The following is a 21671-nucleotide window of genomic DNA, read 5'->3' as shown; positions in this document are numbered from 1 at the left end:
ATTTCAAAACCAATCATGCCTTCCAGGCGGTTCCCCAAAGTTTTGACTCATTTCAGCAGTGACTCAGAAGTCCACACTTCAAAGTCTCATCTGAGACAAGGCAAGTCCCCTCTGCCTATGAGCCTATAAAATCAAAAGCAGGCTGTTTATTTCCTAGATACAATGGGGGTACACACACTGGGTAAATACAACCATTCCAAATGGGAGAAATTGGCAAAACAAAGGGGTTACAGGGCCCATGCAAGTCTGAAACCCAGAGGGGCAGTCAAATCTTAAAGCTCAAAAATGATCTCCTTTGATTCCATGTCTTGCCTCCAGGTCATCCTGATGCAAGAGGTGGGTTCCCGTAGTCTTGGGCAACCCTGCCCCTGTGGCTTTGCAGGGTACAGCCTCTGTCCCAGCTGCTTTCATGGGCTGGCATTGAGTGTCTGTGGCTGTTCCAAGCGCACGGTGCAAGCTGTCAGTGGATCTGCCATTCTGGGGTCTGCAGGACAGTGACCCTCTTCTCACAGCTGCACTAGGCAGTGCCCCAGTAGGGACTCTGTGTGGGGCTCTGATCTCATATTTCCCTTCTGCACTGCCCTAGCAGAGGTTCTCTGTGAGAGCCCCACCCCTGAAGCAAACTTCTGCCTGGGCATCCAGTTGTTTCCATACGTCTCCTGAAATCTAGGCGGAAACTTCCCAAACCTCAGTTATTGACTTCTGTGCACCCATAGGCTCAACACCACATGGAAGCTGCCAAGGCTTGGGGCTTGCACCCTCTGAAGCCATGGCCCAAGCTGTACATTGGCTCCTTTCAGCCTTGGCTGGAGTGACTGGGACACAGGCACCAAGTCCCTAGGAGCACACAGCATGGTGATCCTGGGCCTGGCCCATGAAACCACTTTTTCCTCCTAGGCCTCCAGGCCTGTGATGGGAGGGACTGCTGTGAAGACCTCTGACATTTTCCCCATTGTCTTGGGGATTAACATTTGGCTGCTTGTTACTTATGCAAATTACTGCAGCTGGCTTGAATTTCTCCTGAAAAAAATGGGATTTTCTTTTCTATTGCATTGCCAGGCTGCAAATTTTTTAAACTTTTATTCTCTGTTTCCCTTTTAAAACTGAATGCTTTTGGCTAGGCGTGGTGGCTCATGCCTGTAATCCCAGCACATTGGGAGGGCAAAGCAGGCAGATCATGAGGTCAGGAGATCAAGATCATCCTGGCTAACACATTGAAACCCTGTCTCTATCAAAAATACAAAAATTAGCCAGGTGTGGTGGTGGGTGCCTGTAGGCCCAGCTACTCCGGAGGCTGAGACAGGAGACTGGCGTGAACCTGGGAGGTGGAGCTTGCAGTGAACCAAGATCATGCCACTGCACTCCAGCCTGGGCGACAGAGCGAGACTCTGTCTCAAAAAACAAAACAAAACAAAACAAAAACAAAAAAAACCTTGAATGCTTTTAACAGCACCCAAGGTACCTCTTGAATGCTTTGCTGCTTAGAAATTTCTTCCGCTAGATACCCAAATCATCTCTTTCAAGTTCAAAATTCCACAAATCTCCAGGGCAGGGGCAAAATGCCACCAGTTTCTTTGCTAAAATGTAACAAGAGTCACCTTTGCTCCAGTTCCCAACAAGTTCCTCATCTCCATCTGAGACCACCTCAGTCCTCTTTCGTTGTCCATATCATTGTTCATTTCATTGTCCATATCATTATCAGCATTTTGGTCAAAGCCATTCAACAAGTCTCTAGGAAGATCTAAACTTTCCCACATCTTCCTGTCTTCTGAGCCCTCCAAACTGTTCCAACTTCTGTCTCTTACCCAGTTCCAAAGTCGCTTCCACATTTTCAGGTATTTTTTCAGCAATACTTCACTCTTGGTACCAGTTTACTCTATTAGTCTGTTTTCGTGCTGCTGATAAAGACATACCTGAGGCCGGGCGCGGTGGCTCAAGCCTGTAATCCCAGCACTTTGGGAGGCCTAGACGGGCGGATCATGAGGTCAGGAGATCGAGACCATCCTGGCTAATACGGTGAAACCCCGTCTCTACTAAAAAATACAAAAAACTAGCCGGGCGAAGTGGCAGGTGCCTGTAGTCCCAGCTACTCAGGAGGCTGAGGCAGGAGAATGGCGTGAACCCGAGAGGAAGAGCTTGCAGTGAGCTGAGATCCGGCCACTGCACTCCAGCCTGGGTGACAGAGCAAGACTCCGTCTCAAAAAAAAAAAAAAAAAAAAAAAAAGACATACCTGAGACTGGGCAATTTACAAAAGAAAGAAGTTTAACTGGACTTACAGTTCTGTGTGGCTGGGGAAGCCTCAAAATCATGGCAGAAGGCAAGGAGGAGCAAGTCAGGTCTTACATGGATGACGGCAGGCAAAGAGAGAATGAGGAAGATGCAAAAGCAGAAACCCCTGATAAAACCATCAGATCTCATGAGACTTATTCACTACCACAAGAACAGTATGGGGGAAATCACCCCCATGATTCAGTTATCTCCCAGCAGCTCCTTCCTACAACATGTGGGAATTACGGGAGTACAATTCAAGATGAGCTGCCGCTACATATCAGGAGGGGTATCTGGAGCCCTGTGCTGGGGGAAGTGCTGTTGTAGTTATTGAGTTCCAGTAGCACACCCTTTAGAATGTGACAGAAACATCTGAACTCTTTTTTGACTGAGGCACTTTCTTTACACTCTGCAGTATAAGAATGCGGGAGTGATTGAGTTGGAAGCATGCATCAAGGCCGTACGTGTCCTTGCAATTCAGAAACGGAGCATGGAAGCGTCAGAATTTCTTCAGAATGCAGTCTACATTAACCTTCGACAGGTGAGTGTACGTCTACCTATAAGTGGAAGAGTTAATCTAGTTCTCGTGGAATTAACTATGAATTCAGCTTCTTTTGTTTTGCCGAGGTTCAGCATGCCATGATAAAAAATGTTGAATCTTAACTTGATTTCTAATTAACGTGGTTATTTGTATATTTTACTTCTACTTCTTTCATTGTGGTATTTAACTTTCAAAATTTAGAACTTGCTGTTCTTTGCATTTTTTTGTTTGTTTGTTTGGAGAAATAACTGTTTTACCAGCTTGGCAACCTTCAACAAACTTCACGCCTCTTGTCTTGATATTGTCACTCATGAAGTACTTGCCATTTGTAACCCTATTTGGGGTGTTGGGTTTATAAAACAGGCAGTTGATGAAAGCACTTATATAGCTCCTTTGACACAGTGGTAACCTAGCAAATAATACTTAAATCTGAATCTGAATGGATTTTTAATAAAACAATCATCAAAACCTTTCGGTGTGGATTGATGATGCTAAATCCTAAAATTGATAGTCTTAGAAGGATTTTAGATATTTAGTTAGTTGAACTTGGATCTTTATAGATAGGGAAACTGAGACCAAGTTAAACAATTTGCTTAAGGATACAAGACGAGTATGAGAACATAGGTCACTGTAAAGAGGGGAAGAGGGTGTTGTGCTAAGGGTGGGGGAAAGAGGTGAGGCAGGCGGGTCCTGTCCTCATCCATCTGACAGTTTTGTGGGAAAGGCAGACATTGAACAGTGGGTAAGTGGAAAAAAATTGGAGGTACAGGTGCCAAGGGAGCAAGTGGCAAAATAATTTAACTTAGTTTAATGGAGGTGGAGGGTGTGGGGGCCAGGGACTGTCTCTAAGTCAGTGAGACTGGAACTGGGCCTTGAAGGATGAATAGGAGATAGCCAAGTAAAGAGGGGATGGGAGAAGGTCATTCAGGAAGAAAATGGCTCAGCGTGAGTGATGTCCTGAAACAGAACACATCACTGGGAGAGACCAAATAAAGTCAGAGATGGCGGTGGGGGTAGAAAGAGGGGGAGATAGAGAGGGAGGGGAAGAGGGAGGGAGGGAGAGGAAGAGAGAGGGGTAGGGAGGACAGAGTCCGAGCGGGAGGGCTTTCTCGGCCAGGTGAAGCATCTAGGGCTGCTTCTAAGAGTGGCAGGTTTTAAAAGCAAGGTCTTGACCGGGCACGGCGGCTCATGCCTGTAATCCCAGCACTTGGGGAGGCGGAGGCGGATGGATCAGGAGGTCAGGAGATTGAGACCATCCTGGCTAACACGGTGAAGCCCTGTCTCTACTGAAAAGACAACAGATTAGCCAGGCGTGGTGGCGGGTGCCTGTAGTCCCCAGCTCCTTGGGAGGCTGAGGCAGGAGAATGGCGTGAACCCAGGAGGTGGAGCTTGCAATGAGCCGAGATCACACCACTGCACTCCAGCCTGGGCGACAGAGCCAGACTCTGTCTCAAAAAAAAAAAAAAAAAAAAAAAAAAAAAGGAAAAAGAAAAAAAAAAGCAAGGTTCTAACATCAGGGACTGATGCAACCAGATTTGTATGGAGTGGAGGGAGAGAGAGGGAGGGGGCCCATTGCAGAGGCCCTTGGGGAGCCCAGGCGAGCAGTGCTGACAGCTTCCCCAAAGGACTGGGGCTGTTGGCGGGAAGGCCAGCCCACTGGAAACGTGCTTGGGGGTCTACGTGGAAAGGGTCAGTGGCCGGCTGTGGGTCGGCTGGAATGGAGTATTCCTCCATTAGGTGCCTGATGGTCAGGCTGGGCTCCGAGGAGGGCAAGCTGCAAGGCAGTGGTGGAGGGAAAGAGGAGAGGTTCAGCTGTGCACATAACGAGAGAGGTGTGGGTCTGGGGGCTCAGGCGAGAGGGCAGGGGGTGGAGGAGAGAGGAGAGAGACTTTCAAATCAGTTTCTCTTTTGGACACACAAAATGTGTGACTAATATATAAGACACTCATGCCTCTATCATCCAGATTTAATATGTTGAAATGTTGCCATACTGACTACAGAGATTCTTAATTTTTTTCAATGAAAAGCAAATAACCTAAGTAGAAACAAAATAACAGTTCACCACCATCTCAGAGTTGGTCCATATTTTGGTACTTTATAATGTTTATAGCCATAGTCCATAAAAAGAGAGGCGTTTAGCATGAGAGTTGAGCACACAGACTGGGTACAGACTGCTAGGGTCGTCATTCCAGCTTCACTTGCCTTGGCAAGATGTTTAACCTCTGTGTGCCTCAGTTCCCTCTTCTGTAAAGTGTATTTACTGCCCCTCGGACCCCTCATCTTGGCTAATTTCCTAGATGAGACATTGGCAGGGAGGCCGATAAGCCAAAGTGGCAAGTGTCAGCATCACACCAAAGGGAGAGACCAGAACAGAGTAAAGCCCGTAAACCAAGTAAAAAACAAACGACGACACAGTCCCTCAAAGCTGTAGGCCACATTGTGTAAGGGAAACAGCGCCACTATTGGTGCAGTGTGTCATCAGGAGAGCATTAGGAAGAGGTCCATATCTTTCAGTTTATATTGAAGTTTCTGGTAAAGATGGGCAGAAGCGGGAACCTGACATTTCAAAGTGGAAGCTTCAGTTACCTGGGCGCCCAAGGGGAGGTATTCTCCCCGGTGATTCCGGGCAAATGAACCAACATCTGGATCATACCTCTCATTTGACACGCTTTTCAGGGGACCTCGGAGGGGTTCAGCACTGTGCCGGGCCACAGATTTGCAGGGCCAATGAGGATGTGGTCCCTGCTCCAGAGCTTGATGCTCTAAGTGCTGAGGGTGGAGGGCTTCCTGGAGGAGGTGCTCTCCGAGGAGACTGAAAAGTACCCAGCAGAGTGGGGCTGAGGAGCCTCTGAGCAGAGAGACTGGGTGTAAACATGTGGCTGGGTGTGAGCTCTGAGCACAGAAGTCACTTGGGGGTCAGAGCAGTTTTGTTTGTGAGGGACAATGTGGAGAAGAGAGGCCCCGACGCAGGCTGCGGTTAGTTCCTGTTGTAGGTCTTGCATAAAAGTTATCAGGTGGTCAAGAGAGAATCTCTGGAGGAATCCAAGCTGGGAGTTGCAGTGGAGTCGAGCTGTCAGATGGGCTCAGGTTCACACCCTTGCGTTACCACCTGTTAGCTGCGTAACCTTGAGGACAGTCACTCGGTGTCTCTGCCTCTTAATGTTATGGTCTGCAACATGACAAGATAACAAGCTCATGTGGTCACTGGAAGGACTGGCTTTGACACCTCCTGCCCAGTTATGTCTTGGTGCCTGCCCCATAAAGTGACTCTGCGATGGGCAAGTGTTATGATCAGATTGGAGGGTGTAAAGAGACATGTATTTGTGACAGTGGAGGGTGGTCCGTGCTTTTAAACGGACCCTCCGAAGGCCTGAAGCAGTGGAATTGCAGACAATTTGGTTGGCAGCCGGGGGCAGGGCTTTGAGACTGACTTGCCCTTAACAACTGGAGTTGCCTTTGCAAGTTAATGCTGCTAAATTGGGCTTGCTGGGAATCCGTTTTCACTGGTGGGTATAGAAACACACATTTCATAAAATAAAATGTTTTCACTTAAAATGTGAGGACATTTTGTTCTTTGGAGCAGCCTGTCCTTTTGCTGTTTGCTCTTTCTTCCTGTGGACCACTAGAGGTCAGCAAAGACACGCGGGAAGGGGAACAGCACTTTCCAGTGCTAGGCGGGTGGGGACAGTGCAGATGTGGTTCCCTGGCCCTGTGAGTTTTCCCCAGCACGAGGCTTGGCTTGAGTTGACTCATCTCCATGTTTGTTTGCCAGATGAGCAGGCAGCAAGATAATGAGTTCTGGTGGGATTTTATAAGAACAATAAAGAAGAAGGGTCTGTAGTTTTTCTGAAATAGAACAAGCTTTTGGTTCTTCATCAAGTATGTTCCATTGTAGAATTGATGAGTTGTATCTATTCCTGGAAATGACTTTGGCTAATGTGGAAATTTTGAAAGGAACCAAGATATAATTATTGCAGGTTCCTTCTGCTTTAAGAATCCCTGTGCAAATATAAAAACTGATAAATAATACATCTGGATTTAGTGGCATTGGAAAGGATTTTTTTTCGTTTTACGGAATTCACTGCTGAGTTCCTTCTCTTTGTGTGCAGGGATATGAGTGACCTGTCTTTTCTTTAGTTGTTTAGGTGAGTGGCTTATGATAATTATCTCTCTAAGATAATTCACAAATGGCAGCAAACACCTCATTTAATAACTGTCTACCTATACATTTATGGGTTGGACATGTGGATTTTACAGGCAAATAGTGAGGTAGAGGTGAGGTGGAAGAAGCGTGGACTTTGGCCCCCCAGATTTAGGTTGAAGTTGCCATTTCCTCACTGTGCGACCTGGAATAGTTATGTAACCTCATTAGCCTGTTTCCAAGTCTATAAAATGGGAATGATAGCTGGGTGTGGTGTTGGACACCTGTAATCCCAGCTACTCGGGAGGCTGAAGCAGGCAAATCACTTAAACCCAGGAGGTGGAGGTTGCAGTGAGCTGAGATGGCACCACTGCACTCCAGCCTGAGTGACAAGAGCAAAACTACATCTAAAAAAAAAAAAAACAAAATAAAATGAAATAGGCATGATGATATGCCCTTCTTTCTAGAGTTGCTGTAAGTTGTAAATGATAGAATAATGCATATAAAGGGCTAAGCAGTGTGCTTGGCTTTTAGAAAGCATTCAGCAAACATGTCTGCCTCACGCCTCGCTGGTTGTATCAAAGGGATGCAGGCAGCTCCTGTTTGTTGAGGACCCATTAACAGACAGTTTACAGGCTTGTGAATTTGGGTATTTTCTTTAATCCTTATAATTCTGTGTTTCCAGTACAGTTATTCTTGGTTGTAGAGGAGAAATCTCAGGCTAAGGAAAGGTTGTACAGCTTGTCCAAAGCCAGCCCATAATTTCAGAGGGGAAGGGCCTCTGGGAGGCGTGCTGGTTCTCTCTTTCCTGGCCTCACTCACATGTTCCACACTAAAGGCCAGGCACTCGGCGCTATGTCAGTCATCTGCTAGCCTTGAGTGTTCAGTGGTCTCGCACTGACTGAGCTTCAGGTCTAGAGGGGGAAATGGGTACTGAGCAGATAAACATAAACATAGATAATTGTAAATTTGATCCAAGGAAAAGAACATGCTCTGCCTTGTAGACCTGGGGAATTTTCTAGTCAGGCCTGCTCTTGCAGTATTAATCCTGTAAAATAAGCTCTGTTGGCACACAGAAAGGATGAAAAAGCAGAGCCTCTCCATTATTGGATAAGCGGAAACTCATTGATAATACGAGTGATTAAGCAGCCAGCTTGTTGCATGCGTTTAGCTAGATTCTTTTCAGATATTGGCCATAATCATCACAACAACTTTGCAAAGTAGTTTATTACACTCCATTTTAAGGTTGAGAAATTGAGGAGAGGAATTTGCCGTGTATCCAGGATTGTCTTGTAGATACCACCATTGGTATTTAAACCATTTGGGTTCTAAAATCCAGGCTCTATGTACCACATCAGGTAGTTTCCCCCAAACTACCCAAATGGTTGAAATTCACTTTCTTAATTCTTAATTCTTTTCTTTTTTAAGACAGAGTTTCGCTCTTTTAGCCCAGGCTGGAGTGCAGTGGTGTGATCTTGGCTCACTGCAACCTCTGCCTCTTGGGTTCAGGCGATTCTCCTCCCTCAGCCTCCCAAGTAGCTGGGATTACAAGTGCCCTCATCACACCAGCTAATTTTTGTATTTTTGGTAGAGATGGAGTTTCACCATGTTGGCCAGGCTGGTCTCAAACTCCTGACCTAAATCCGCCCGCCTCAGCCTGTCAAAGTGCTGGGATTACAGGCGTGAGCCACCATGCCTGACTCACTTCCTTAATTCTTTTTTTTTTTTTTTTGAGACGGAGTTTCGCTGTTGTTGCCCAGGCTGGAGTGCAATGGCAAAATCTCGGCTCACTGCAACCTCCGCCTCCTGGGTTCAAGTGATTCTCCTGCCTCAGCCTCCCGAGTAGCTGGGATTACAGGCATCTGCCACCACACCTGGCTAATTTTGTATTTTTAGTAGAGACGGGGTTTTTCCATGTTGGTCAGGCTGGTCTTGAACTCCCGACCTCAGGTGATCCACCTGCCTCAGCCTCCCAGAGCGCTGGGATTACAGGCGTGAGCCACCGCGCCTGGGTCACTTTCTTAATTCTTAATTAGTCAAAAATGGCAAGTGACAGTAAGAGAAAGTGGTAGTAAGGAATTGTTTGAAAAACTAGAAAATAATCTGACTTTACCAGATTAGAGAACATACTCTAGGATTAATGCACACTGAATCTAACACCCTTTGCCTCCCACAAACCAAATATTCAGGAATGATTTTGAGCCATTTGAAAACATTTTGGCTTATGATACTGCTGACTAAGACCTGCCACCTCTTTGTTCCTGGTTAATTTTCTCTTCAAAGCCATTCAAATTTTATGCAGGCTACTCTGTTCAGATGTAAGAATAGCCTCTTTAAAATTTTTGATGCAGTTCCTTAATGAAGCTGTTGCTAAGGAAACCCAGGAAAAGCCCGCTAGCTATGCACATAATAATTGCAACCTCAGAACTTTATGTCAATTTAAGCTGAAAATCAGAGGCACGGGGAGATTTAGGAAAGGCTTTTTAAGCTAGAAGGGGGAAAGTAGTAGGAATGCAGCTTAGCTATGACTGAAACAGTTCAGTCTAGCCAGCAGGGTGCGTGGCTTTCAGAGATGGTTTGTGAGGAATTCATAGTTCTCACAAAGAAGCTGTTGGATGGGGAAGGAGGAAAGTCAAGTTCCTTATTAGAGATAGAAAAGGAGAGAGAGGGAACTGAGACATTTCTGAATGAACAAGAGTCTGGTGTATAGCACCTTGTCTTTAGAAGAGAGAAAGAGGCATGTAAGGAAATCTCTCTTGAGTGAGTAGTCAAAGCTGCAGAGATAGGAGCAAGCCAGGTGGGCCTCTGATGCCCTGCTGGGCTGTGGATGGCAGCTGCCTGCAAAGCGGTGGGAATCTTTGACCCAGTCCTTAGGTTGGAGTTTCAGATCTCCATTCGAAGCCCAGAAAGTGGTGAAAGAGGGAGAGGACTAAAATAAAGGAAAAGCCAGAGCCTGGAGAATGAGTCCCATATCTGTGCTGTGGGTTGTTCTGTTTAACCCAGGAAGGCATTGAGAATGGTGCTCCAGGATGAGAATGGTGCTTCACAGCTTCCCGCATGGGGACATGCCTGCAGTTGGTGCAAATACTTATTTCATGGGCGTTGATATTTATCCCTTTTTATTTATTTATTTAGAGACAGGGTCTCACTTTCTTCCCCAGACTGGAGTGCAGTGGCCGGATCTCGTCTCACCGCAACTTCTGCCTCCCAGGCTCAAGCAATTCTCCTACCTCAGCCTCACAGGTAGCTGGGGTTACTGGCACCCACCACTACTGCCTGGATAATTTTTGTATTTTTAATACAAACGGGGTTTCATCATGTTGGCCATGATGAAGGCTGGTCTTGAACCCCCAACCTCAAATGATTCACTTGACTTGGCCTCCCAAAGTGCTGGCATTACAGGCATGAGCCACCACGCCCGGCCTTCATCTTTATTTTTTTGCTTTAGCTGTTAGGAGCCTTAGAGCTGAGTCTCTAGCTTACCCTTAATAATTACACCTACTTCATGGCAGACGTTTTTGTGATTTAACCTTCCCCTGGTTTCCTTTAACTAGAATTCTCATTTTCTCTTTAGACTGATTTTTATCTTTTTTTTTTTTTTTTTTTTTGGTTATTGTTGTTAAATTGTATGTGTTTAAAAATTTGATTTTAGATCCTTTTTTAGAATGAGGCAGAATGTAAATAAATGCATAAACAGAGCGTATTACAGACACTCACTGGTTTTAGAAATTCTAAGCTCTTTACCTTAGGGGTTACCTTAGAGCTGAGCTGAATATTAAAGTGATACACTTTTAATAGGAAAGTTTGGTAATGCATGCAGATTCTAGAGTGGGGACTGTATCTTATTAATTTTTTTAGCCACTGTGCGAAGCAAAATACTTGTCATAGACCAGGCACTTATTAATGTTTGTCGGATGCATGAAGTGGAGTTAGCTAGGACTCATGCTCCATCCTGTGGCACTCACCAGCGTCAGCACCACTTGCCTGAGCAGCCGTGACAGCAGTGACCTATTGGTGGGTGTGCACACCCGTGTCTGCATTTAATCCGTAAAACCTCCCCATAAGGGATTGCTTTTATTATTTTATATTTGTAATGTATAATATACTTTATTTTTACTTGGAAAGACTTCAAACCTTCAGAAAAGCTGCAGGAGTAGTCCAGTGAACACTTACATGCCCTTCACCTAAAAGGGCAGTGTTAGCCAGCTGCGGTGGCTCATGCCTGTAATACCAGCACTTTGGGAGGCCGAGGCGGACAGATCACCTGAGGTTAGGAGTTTGAGACCAGCCTGACCAACATGTAGAAACCCCGTCTCTACTAAAAATATAGAATTAACCGGGCATGGTAGCGCATGCCTGTAATCCCAGCTACTTGGGAGGCTGAGGCAGGATAATTGCTTGAACTTGGGAGGCCAGGTTGCAGTGAGCCAAGATCGTGCCATTGCACTCCAGTCTGGGCGACAAGAGCAATGTTTGTCCTTCTGTGTCTAGATTACTCACTTAGCGTCATGTTTTCATGGCTCATCCGTGTTGTAGCACGTATCAGTCCTTCATTCCTTCTATGGTCACGTAGTATCCGCTGTGTGGAGATAAATGTTTTATTTATCCATGCGTTGGTTGATGGACATTAGGTTGTTTCCACTCTTTGGCTATTAAGAATAATGCTGCAATGAACACTCATGTATTTTGTGGGAAAAAAGTTTTGTGGGAATGTACAAGTGTTTGTGGGAACACGTATTTTCAGTTCTCTTGGGTATATACTTCGGAGTGAAATTGCTGGGTTTAACTTTTTGAGGAAATGTCAAACTTTTCCAAAGCAGCTGTGCCATTTTACATTTCTACCAGCAATGTCTGAAGGTTCTAGTTTCTCCATATCCTCATCAACACTTGTTATTGTCCATCTTTTGATGAGAGCCATTCTAGTGGGCATGAAGTGATGTCTCATTTTGGTTTTGATTCACATTTCCCTGGCCACATGTATATCCATTCAAACTTTGTCAAGTTGTTTTTTTTTTTTTTTTGAGACAGAGTCTTGCTCTGTTGCCCAGTCTGGAGTGCAGTGGCATAATCTCGGCTCACTGCAACCTCCGCCTCCCGGGTTCAAGCAATTCCCCTGCCTCAGCCTCCCAAGTAGCTGGGTTTACAGGCATACACCACCACACACAGCTCATTTTTGTATTTTTAGTAAGAGGGTTTTATCATGTTGGCCAGGCTGGTCTTGAACTCCTGGCCTCAAGTGATCCATCTGCCTCGGCCTCCCAGATTGCTAGGATTTCAGGCATGAACTACCATGCTCGCCCCATTTCACTTTCTTGATGGTGTCCTTGGCAGCACAAAAGTTTCTAATTTTGGTGAAGTCTAATTTATTTATTTTTTCATCATGTGTCTTTGGTGTTATATATTTAAAAAAATTGCTAACCCAAGATAATGAAGATTTATTGTTTTCTTTTAGGAACTTTATAGGGTTAGTTTTTACATTTAGGTCTGTGACCCATTTTGAGTTAATTTTTGTTCATCATGTGAGTTAGAGGGTCCAACTTTATTCTTTTCATTCTTTTTTTTTTTTTTTTTTTTTGAGATGAAGTCTCTCTTTGTCACCCAGGCTGGAGTGCAATGGTGCGATCTTGGCTTACTGCAGCCCCCGCCTCCCGGGTTCAAGTGATTCTCCTGCCTCAGCCTCCTGAGTAGCTGGGATTACAGGCGCCCGCCACCACACCCGGCTACTTTTTTTCTATGTTTAGTAGAGATGGGTTTCACTGGGTTGGCCGGGCTGATCTTGAACTCCCGACCTCAGACAATCCATCCACCCGGCCTCCCAAAGTGCTGGGATTACACGTCTGAGCCACCACTCCTGGGCTAACTTTATTCATTTATATATGAATATCCAGTTGTCCCAGCAGCATTTGTTGTAAAGACAATTCTTTCCCCATTGGCACTCTTGTGGAAAATTAGTTGATTGTAATTCTTTTTTTTTTTCTGGACTCTTAATTCTATTCCATTGATCTTATGTGGTACTTATGCCAGTACCACACTATCTTGGTTATTATAGCTTTGTAGTAAGTTTTGAAGTTGGGAAGTGTGTCTCCTCCAACTTCGTTCTTTTTGAAGATTGTTCTGGCTATTCTGGGTCCCTTGTACTTCTATGTGAATTTTGGCATAAGCTTGTCAATTTCTCCAAAGAAGCCAGCTGGGATTTTGATAGAGGTTGCATTGAGTCTGTGGATCAATTTGAGGTATTTTGCCATCTTAACAATATGGTCTTCCAATCCATGAACATGAGATACCTACAATAAAGAACCAGCAAATCTTCCTTTTTTCCAGGAAGGAGACAAATTTAGTTGGCAGGCAAAACTTAGAATTTAATTTTTTTGTTTTAATTGATTATTTTTTATCCTGGCCATTTCCTAATAAGAAAGGCATCTTATGTTACTGTCATGTTTAGATTAGGTGTTCTAGGAATCAGTAATTTCATCCGCAGGGTATGGGTTTTATTAAGCTTATAGATTGTCTTCTCATTGTTTGGCTTCATCCCTTTCTTTTCTTTTCTTTTCTTTTTTTTTTTTTTTTGAGACAGAGTCTCGCCCTGTCACCAGGCTGGAGTGCAGTGGCGCGATCTCGGCTCACTGCAAGCTCTGCCTCCTGGGTTCACGCTATTCTCCTGCCTCAGCCTCCCAAGTAGCTGGGACTACAGGCGCCCGCCACCACGCCCGGCTAATTTTTTGTGTTTTTAGTAGAGACGGCGTTTCACCGTGTTAACCAGGATGGTCTCAATCTCCTGACCTCGTGATCTGTCCGCCTTGGCCTCCCAAAGTGCTGGGATTACAGGCGTGAGCTACCGCGCCTGGCCCCCTTTCTTAATTTTGTATGTCCCTTCAAGGCTTCATTTTAGTTGGTGGCTTACTTTTTTCTTTTTATACCAATTTAATTACAATAAATACTTCTTTTATAAAGCAAACAATATATGGGGACAAGTGATTTATTCTAGTATTTCTTTCCTGTATGTGTTTCACCTTAAATGTGTCATGTATAATGTGAAGATTTGGGGCTGATATTAATTCTCTTAGGGGAGGTGTGATGTGAGCAGGATGGCAGAGTAGGACCTTTTGGCACTTGCCCACCTGAAGAAACAACCTGACAACCATCCACACACACACCTTCACAGGAGCCAGGAAGCCAGGCAGGAGACCACAGCCACACCCAGGAAACCAGGCAGGAGACCACAGCCACACCCAGGAAACCAGGCAGGAGACCACAGCTACACCCAGGGCTCGCACATAAATAAGAAAAGGTGCATGCAAGAGGATGGGAAGGACAGCCTTGCACCACCGAAGTCAGCCTCCTCCGGCCCCAGGCAGCACAGCATGGAGGGAGACGACCTCCACCAGGGAAAGGAGAGCAACGTGAGTGCCAGGCCTGCCTCGGACCTCAGCACCATGCCGCCCTGATAAAATCCAGCACTGGGCAGGCCCTGTGGCCCCGAACACCAGGCTGGGCCATGGACTGAGCAATGTTTTTTAATGGAAAAAAAAAAGAAGTATGTTAATAGTTAAAAAGAAAAGAAAAATTTCAAATAATATTTAAGTTTGGAAAATACCTAGTGATTTTTGTTTTGGCAATGTAGTGGTCCAAAAACTCTCAGCACAAGTTCCTTAAAATTCTGATGAAGAGATAAAAATCCCACCATTCCCATCCCTAGCATCTTTCAAAATGCATAGCTCATTGTTAAGAAGGAAAAGGAAATCCTTTTCCCAAAAGCAGGAATTCTGAAAGTCAGTGGGCCTTGGAAGGCAGAGAATGCTCTGCCTACCTGTGGTAACAGCTTTCAGTGCTCACATAGGAGGATAGGAAATAAACCTTAGACCTGCCCAGACTTGGGAGCTGGATGGCAGACCCATGTGTAAAGCCAAGATCCCCCAAACGACACGCTTAGTAAAAGAATGAAATAGAAAGTATCTCAGTCCTTAAAGTAAGAAGATAAGGAAACTTGATCTTGTTGGAAGGTGTGTTAGGGTTCTCTAGAGGGACAGGACTGATAGGATATATATGTATATAAGGGGGAGCTTATTAAGTATTAAGTCACGTGATTATAAGCTTCCACAATAGGCCGTCTGCAAGCTGAGGAGCGAGGAGAGCCAGTCCCAGTCCCAAAACTGAAGAACTGGGAGTCCGATGTTCTAGGGGGGAAAGCATCTAGCATGGGAGAAAGATGTAGGCTGGGAGGCTGGGCCAATCTCGTCTTTTCATATTTTTCTGTCTTCTTATATTCTTAAGTGTGCTGGCAGCAGATGAAGGGTGGGTCTGCCTTTCCTAGCCCACTGACTCAAATGTTAATCTCCGTTGGCAGCACCCTCACAGACACACTCAGAATCAATACTTTGCATCCTTCAATTCCATCAAGTTGACGCTCAGTATTAAGCATTACGGAAGGAAATAAAACCAATCCAAAGAGGGTTTATTTTAAAGTTGTCCTGGCATAAGAGTGACCACAAACTCCTGGCAGAAAAACAGAAATCCTTCTGGAGTGAGAAGCTATGTTCTGAATGAATCAGTGAACAGAAAATATAAAAACGGTTCATGGAAGCTCTGGATAGAGATGTTAGACCCCAAACATACTACTTTTGTCTCTCTCCCAAGGTCTCATTTAAGTATCCCAAAGTATTTGTTTTTTTTTTTTTTTTGAGATGGAGTCTTGCTCTGTCACTCATGCTCAAGTGCAGTGGCATGATTGTGGCTCACTGCAACCTCTGCCCCCTGGGTTCAAGTGATTCACCTGCCTCAACTTCCCAAGTAGCTGGGATTATAGGCACGCTCCACCGTGTCTGTCTAATTTTTGTATTTTTAGTAGAGACGGGGTTTCACCATGTTGGCCAGGCTGGCCCAAAGTGTTTTTATAGGAAAGAAACTATAATGACAATCATATCTGTTGCCACCACGATGTGCTGGGAATTCAGAGGGGAATACGAATGGTCTCCTTCTGCAGAGAGCTCTTTCTGTTTGAGGAGACAGATCTGCAGTGTTTTGTGAGTGTAGTGCTGAAGGCATTAGTCTATTTTGGACAGGCAGGAGAGGAGTTTAGGAAAGCAGTGATGGGGGTGGGTGACGTTTTAGCTGTGTATGGTCTTATTTAATTGGTTTTTAATTTCAGGCTCCATGAGTTGTCATTGGAGGGACTAGATTTTATGGAGAACAGACTTAGAGAAACTCAGAACTTGGCCGGATGTGGTGACTCACACCTGTAATCCCAGCACTTTGGGAGGCTAAGGCGGGCAGATCACCTGAGGTCAGGAGTTTGAGACCAGGTTAGCCAACATGCCAAAACCCCTCTTCTACTAAAAATACAAAAATTAGCCAGGTGTGGTATCAGGCACCTGTAATCCCAGCTACTCAGGAGGCTGAGGCAGGAGAATTGCTTGAACCTGGGAGGCGGAGGTTGCAGTGAGCCGAGATCATGCCATTACACTCCAGCTTGGGCAAGAAGAGTGAAACTCTGTCTCAAAAAAAAAAAAAAAAAAATCTGGCATGGAAAGATGAATGTGGAGAAAAGCTGTAGTCAGAGTTCAAATCATCTTTAAAGTACACATGAACACGCTCGCTCACTAAACCCAAAGATAGTAAAAGTAGGCAGTATTTCTTGAAGCCTTTCTTGAAGTATTTCTTGAAGGAGTGGGTTTTTCAGGTTATCCAAGAGTGAATCAAAGGCTGGAACTAGGGTGATCAGGGGTCAAGTGTGGCCTTTGCTTGGCCATCTCTTTTGGATGGTGCATTTACCAAGGGCACTGACTGTTTACAAAGTATCCTTCCTCTAGCACGTGGTGGGTACACCTGGTAGTCTAGGAACCTTCCAGGTACCTGTCCAAGGCATAGGGCACAGCATCCCTGTTTCAGCCATCTCTCTGTCCATCTTCTTCCCAACACTGTGATTCTTTTTTTTTTTGAGATGGAGCCTCGCTCTTGTGCTGGAGTGCAGTGGCACGATCTTGGCTCACTGCAACTTCTACCTCCCGGGTTCAAGTGATTCTCCTGCCTCAGCCTCCCGAGTAGCTGGGACTGTAGGCACCCACCATCACTCCTGGCTAATTTTTGTATTTTTAGTTGAGATGGGGTTTCACTGTGTTGGCCAGGCTGGTCTTGAACTCCTGACCTCAGGTGATCCGCCTGCCTCAGCCTCCCAAAGTACTGAGATTACAGGCATGAGCCACATTGCCTGGCCCCAATACTGTGATTCTTTATGGGCCTATCTCCTCTACTACTTCATTAATTTTTGATGGATAGGGTCTTATTGAAGTTTTTGTTTTGTTTTCTTTCTTACCTTTGAATGATTAAAACTGAAAATGGATCCAATTACTTTAGGCAGATGTTTTTTAAAGGAAAATCCTTGGTGCATGCCTCATATTCCTATTCCGGGATGTAAGAAAGTAAGTTAGGTTTTTTCCAAACTTTTTTGATAGAACTAAATGGAAAGTTTGTATGATTTTGAAGACGTCTTTTCTCTCCGGGTAATTATGGCTGGAAATAGCTGGTGAGAGAAGCAGAGTGTTTTTTCCAAACCTGGGACTGTGTGGAGCCCACTGTTTCCCATCCTGCATTCTTCCACGGTCATCACTTACTTGAGCGCTGCCACCAGGCTGCCCCTACGCATCTGTCACGCCTTGTTCTTCTAGTCACTGCAAGTGCCCACGTTTGAGAAGGCTAATGAGGATTAAGGCATTTTCTGAGCATCTGTGGCTGGTTAACTTGGGGTTAGAACCTGTGGTTTCAAAGGCATTAACTAACAGTGATAGTTCTGTTTCTTGAACACTCACCGAGAGTTTTAGGCTTATGCTTAGTGTTCGCATTATTTTATTGAGTCTTTTCAACAACTGTAATTAGATTTGATGATCCCTATTTCTTAGGGTTAATGCAGATGTGGCCCTGGAACTCAGGACTTTACAGCTCCAGGCTGTATTCCTCCCTCTCCATCCTGCCAGAGACAGTCCTGTGTCTGGAGTTTCCCTCTGATGTTATCACTTTATTTCTTGTTAACAGAATAAAGCAGGTCTAAACTTACTTTCTACTTGGAAATGGAGTAGTGAATTAATATTCGGATCCCCCAGAGTCTGCCTTGTGAGTAAACCTCCTTGTCTTGAGGAGTCTTGGAGCCACTTCCGTTGGAACCTCACATAAACATCTGGGCCCTGAACTCGGACTTCGTGACTGTGCAGCCTGTAGAAAGATTAGAACAAAGATGTGCTGATTAATATTCCCTAAAAGAGCAGCAGGTTGGAAATGAGTTTGGGGATTTCATCTCAAGATTTCTTGAGGATCTTGGCCTAGCTTTGCCTGGGACCGTTTTGTACTCCCTGGCTCCTTGTGCCATAGGTGCCTGTGTTGACCAAACATGGCTTTGTCCCAAGGCTCCCTGGGCTCACAGCTTCTTAGTCAAGTGTCTGCCTAGTGCCCAAAAGCAGTTGCACTTGAGCTTTTCCCATTAAGGAACCGTTTTAGGGCTTTGAAGTGATGTCAATTCCATTTGCAATATAGTGTTTATTATTTGATTTCTTATTACACTGAAATGATAAGAGGAATGAAATAATATATTACTGATCATAGTATCACAACCTTTCATCTTAGAGAGAATCAATGGGAGTTCTAACGCATTGGAGGCCAAGGCATGTGACCCTCCCGGCTGTCACCTTTGTTTTAGATGTTGGCCTCTTTAAGGGCACTGGCTAAGATAAGTATTTGTCTTCTCTTCCCCAACATCTTTTATCATGTTTGGCACAAAGTGGTGCAGCTGAAGGTCTGGGCATTTCCAGATTTGTGATAAAGGCGTTAAGTACCCCCACCTCTTCTTCTTCTTCTTCTTCTTTTTTTTGACACGGAGTTTCACTCTTGTTGCCCAGGCTGGAGTGTAGTGGCACGATCTCTGCTCACTGCAACCTCCGCCTCCCGGGTTCAAGCAATTCTCCTGCTTCAGCCTCCCAAGTAGCTGGGATTACAGGCATGCGCCACCACACCTGGTTAATTTTGTATTTTTTAGTAGAGACGGGGTTTCTCCATGTTGGTCAGGCTGGTCTGGAACTCCTAATGTCAGGTGATCTGCTTGCCTTGGTCTCCCGAAGTGCTGGGATTACAGGTGTGTGCCACTGTGCCCGGCCAACCCCTGCCTCCTTTTTACAGACCACCTCCACCTCCTCCCTGGATGCTGTCCTCCCGCGCTGGGGCCTCTGTTTGCTGCTGTACTGTGCACTCCTGGAAAGGGACAGGCCATGTCCTACTCAAATTTGAATATTCATGGACCATAGACCTAGACAACAACTTCTAGATGAAAACATAGGATATCCTTGTGACCTCGGGCAAAGGTTGTCTAAGAGTAGGACATAGAAGGGCACTAACTATAGAAGAGAAAACTGATAAATTGAGCAACATCACAGTGAAATGCTTTCGCTTATTAAGACTCCCTTAGGAAAATAAATTGGCAACAGACTGGGAGGAAATATTTGCAAAACATGTATAACTAAGGACTTGCATTCAGAATATATACATTACTCCTACGACTCAGTAATAAAACAAACGGTCTAATTTTAAAACCTGTCAGAAGATTTGAACAAGCACTTCACAAAGGAAGATATACCAGTAGCCAGTAATCATATGAAAAAGGTTCAACATCATTAGTTTTCAGGGAAATGGAAGTTAAAGCCACCAGAACATCTAAAATAAAAAAGATTGATATCCTCATATGCTGGTGAGCAGGTGGAGCAACGGTGATTCTCACATGTCGTCGGCGTCGGCATGAGCTTTCACTCTAGGAAAAGTGGGGGTGGCAGAGATGTGACATGTACATAAATAGTACGGGAGACACAGAAAGGACATTATGGAGCCCAGCATGGTTAGGAGAATTTAGGGAAAGAAGTGGCAGCTTCCAGCTGAAGGGTGTGAGGACGAGCTTCTTGCAGAGGGTGGCCTTGGAACCGAGGCTCCAAAGGGAGAGTCAAACGTGGCTGTGGAGGGAGCGCAGGAGCAGAGAGCCTGTGCGCCCCGGCGGCGTCACCTGGTGCACTCCACCTCATACGCTTCCACTCATGATTCTGTGTCAAAGTGTATTTCACTGGACTTAGAGCAGCTCTTTTGTTTCTTTGTTCATTGATTTATTGTCGTCCTCCCCACTGATTCTAAGCCAGGGGACTCGCCCGTCATTAGCATGGAGGCCCCCAGGGTAGGGGTCTTAGCCTGTTTTGTTCACCGCTGTATCCCCTACCACAGAGTGGCTGGCACAGAGTAGGGGTCCAGTAAATATGTGTTGACGGAATGAGCAGACAAATGAGTTAAAGTTGTTCAGTTTGGTGAGGTCATAGTTTTCAGGGAAATGGAAGTTAAAGCCACCAGAACAGTGGGGCCTCGAATTCCCAGAGCAGGTTGGGCCTGACTGAGGAGGGCCTGGCATGCCCGTGAAGGCATTTGGCTCCGTTTTACAGTCCTGGAGGGGTCTAGTGGTTTCAAGATGGGGATTGTCTTAGTCCGATGAGGCTGCTGTCACAAAATGCCACAGACTGGGTGGCTGATAAACAATAGAAATGTACTGTGCACAGTTCTGGAGGCTAGAAGTCCATGATCAGGTGCCAGCGGGTTTGTGTCTGGGGAGGGCCCACTTGCTTGTTCGTAGACCGCCATCTTTTCTCTGTGTTCTCACATGGTGGAAGAGGTGAGCTAGCTCTTTAGGGTCTCTTCTTATAAGGGCACTAATTCCATTCGTGAGTGCTTCACCCCCCGACCCAATCACTTTGTAAAGTCCGCACCTCCTAATTCCATCACCTTGGGGGCTAGGCTTTCAACGTGTGAATTTTGGGGAGGCACAAACACTCAAACTGTGGCTGGGGTGATGGGCTCTGAGCCATGTCTCAGGAGCCTTAGTCTGGCAGGGGTGTATGGACAGGCAAAGGAAGGTGGAGAAGTGGTACGAAGACAATGCCAATTCCTCTTCCAGATGAGGACTGACGAGGGCCCCAGCGAGGCCATGGCAGTGAATGCAGAGGAGAGGGGATGGAGGGAGGGTTTGGAGGCCCAAGTTGGAGGGGTGTTCAAGCTAAGGCTCTGTACTCACAGAAACATCAGGGAAACATTCATCATCCAGGGCAGAGGAGGGAGAGAAGTGCTTCCTTAAGCAATGCTCCTGGAGCAGCAGAGTGGGCTCTGCCTGCCTTCTTCTCTGAAGGCAGCTGTGTGGTGACCAGGGCCCAGGCCCAGAGTCAGGTCTTGTCCCTGATACTTCTTGGCTGTGTGATTTTGCACCAGTGATTAATGTGTCCCTGAGCTGTTAATGTCCTTATATGCCAGCTCACAGGATGGTTGTATTGAGTTAATCAGGTACCTTAAGTCTGCTGCCATACAGTAGGTGCTGAAGAAACAGAAGTTGTCGGCTGGGCACGGTGGCTCACACCTGTAATCCCAGCACTTTGGGAGGCTGAGGCCGGCAGATCACTTGAGGTCAGGAGTTTGAGACCAGCCTGGTTAACATGGTGAAATCCCGTCTCTACTGAAAGTACAAAAATTAGCCAGTCATGGGGGTGTGCGCCTGTAATCTCAGCTACACAGGAGGCTGAGGCAGGAGAATCGCTTGAACCTGGGAGGCAGAGGTTGCAGTGAGCCTAGGTCGCACCACTGCACTCCAGCCTGAGCGACAGAGTGAAACTCTGTCTCAAAAAAAAAAAAAAAAAGAAAGAAAGAAACAGAAGTTCTGATTG

The 21671-nt window shown here is 45.6% G+C and overlaps 1 protein-coding gene across 9 annotated transcripts in view; it reads left to right on the top strand.

The window, feature by feature from the left end:
- The window catches only part of TRAPPC9 (trafficking protein particle complex subunit 9), a 732314-nt gene that overhangs the window by 69259 nt on the left and 641384 nt on the right, over positions 1-21671 (top strand). For all 9 annotated transcript variants that reach the window (XM_077944070.1, XM_077944072.1, XM_077944069.1 and 6 more), the window contains one exon: positions 2685-2810. In XM_077944070.1, coding sequence (XP_077800196.1) covers positions 2685-2810 — 126 coding nt within the window. The remainder of the gene's footprint in view (positions 1-2684; positions 2811-21671) is intronic.

The sequence above is a fragment of the Macaca mulatta genome, chromosome 8 (assembly GCF_049350105.2).
Source record: "Macaca mulatta isolate MMU2019108-1 chromosome 8, T2T-MMU8v2.0, whole genome shotgun sequence".
Taxonomy (NCBI): Eukaryota; Metazoa; Chordata; class Mammalia; order Primates; family Cercopithecidae; genus Macaca; species Macaca mulatta.
This window is presented reverse-complemented; position numbering and strand designations above follow the sequence as displayed.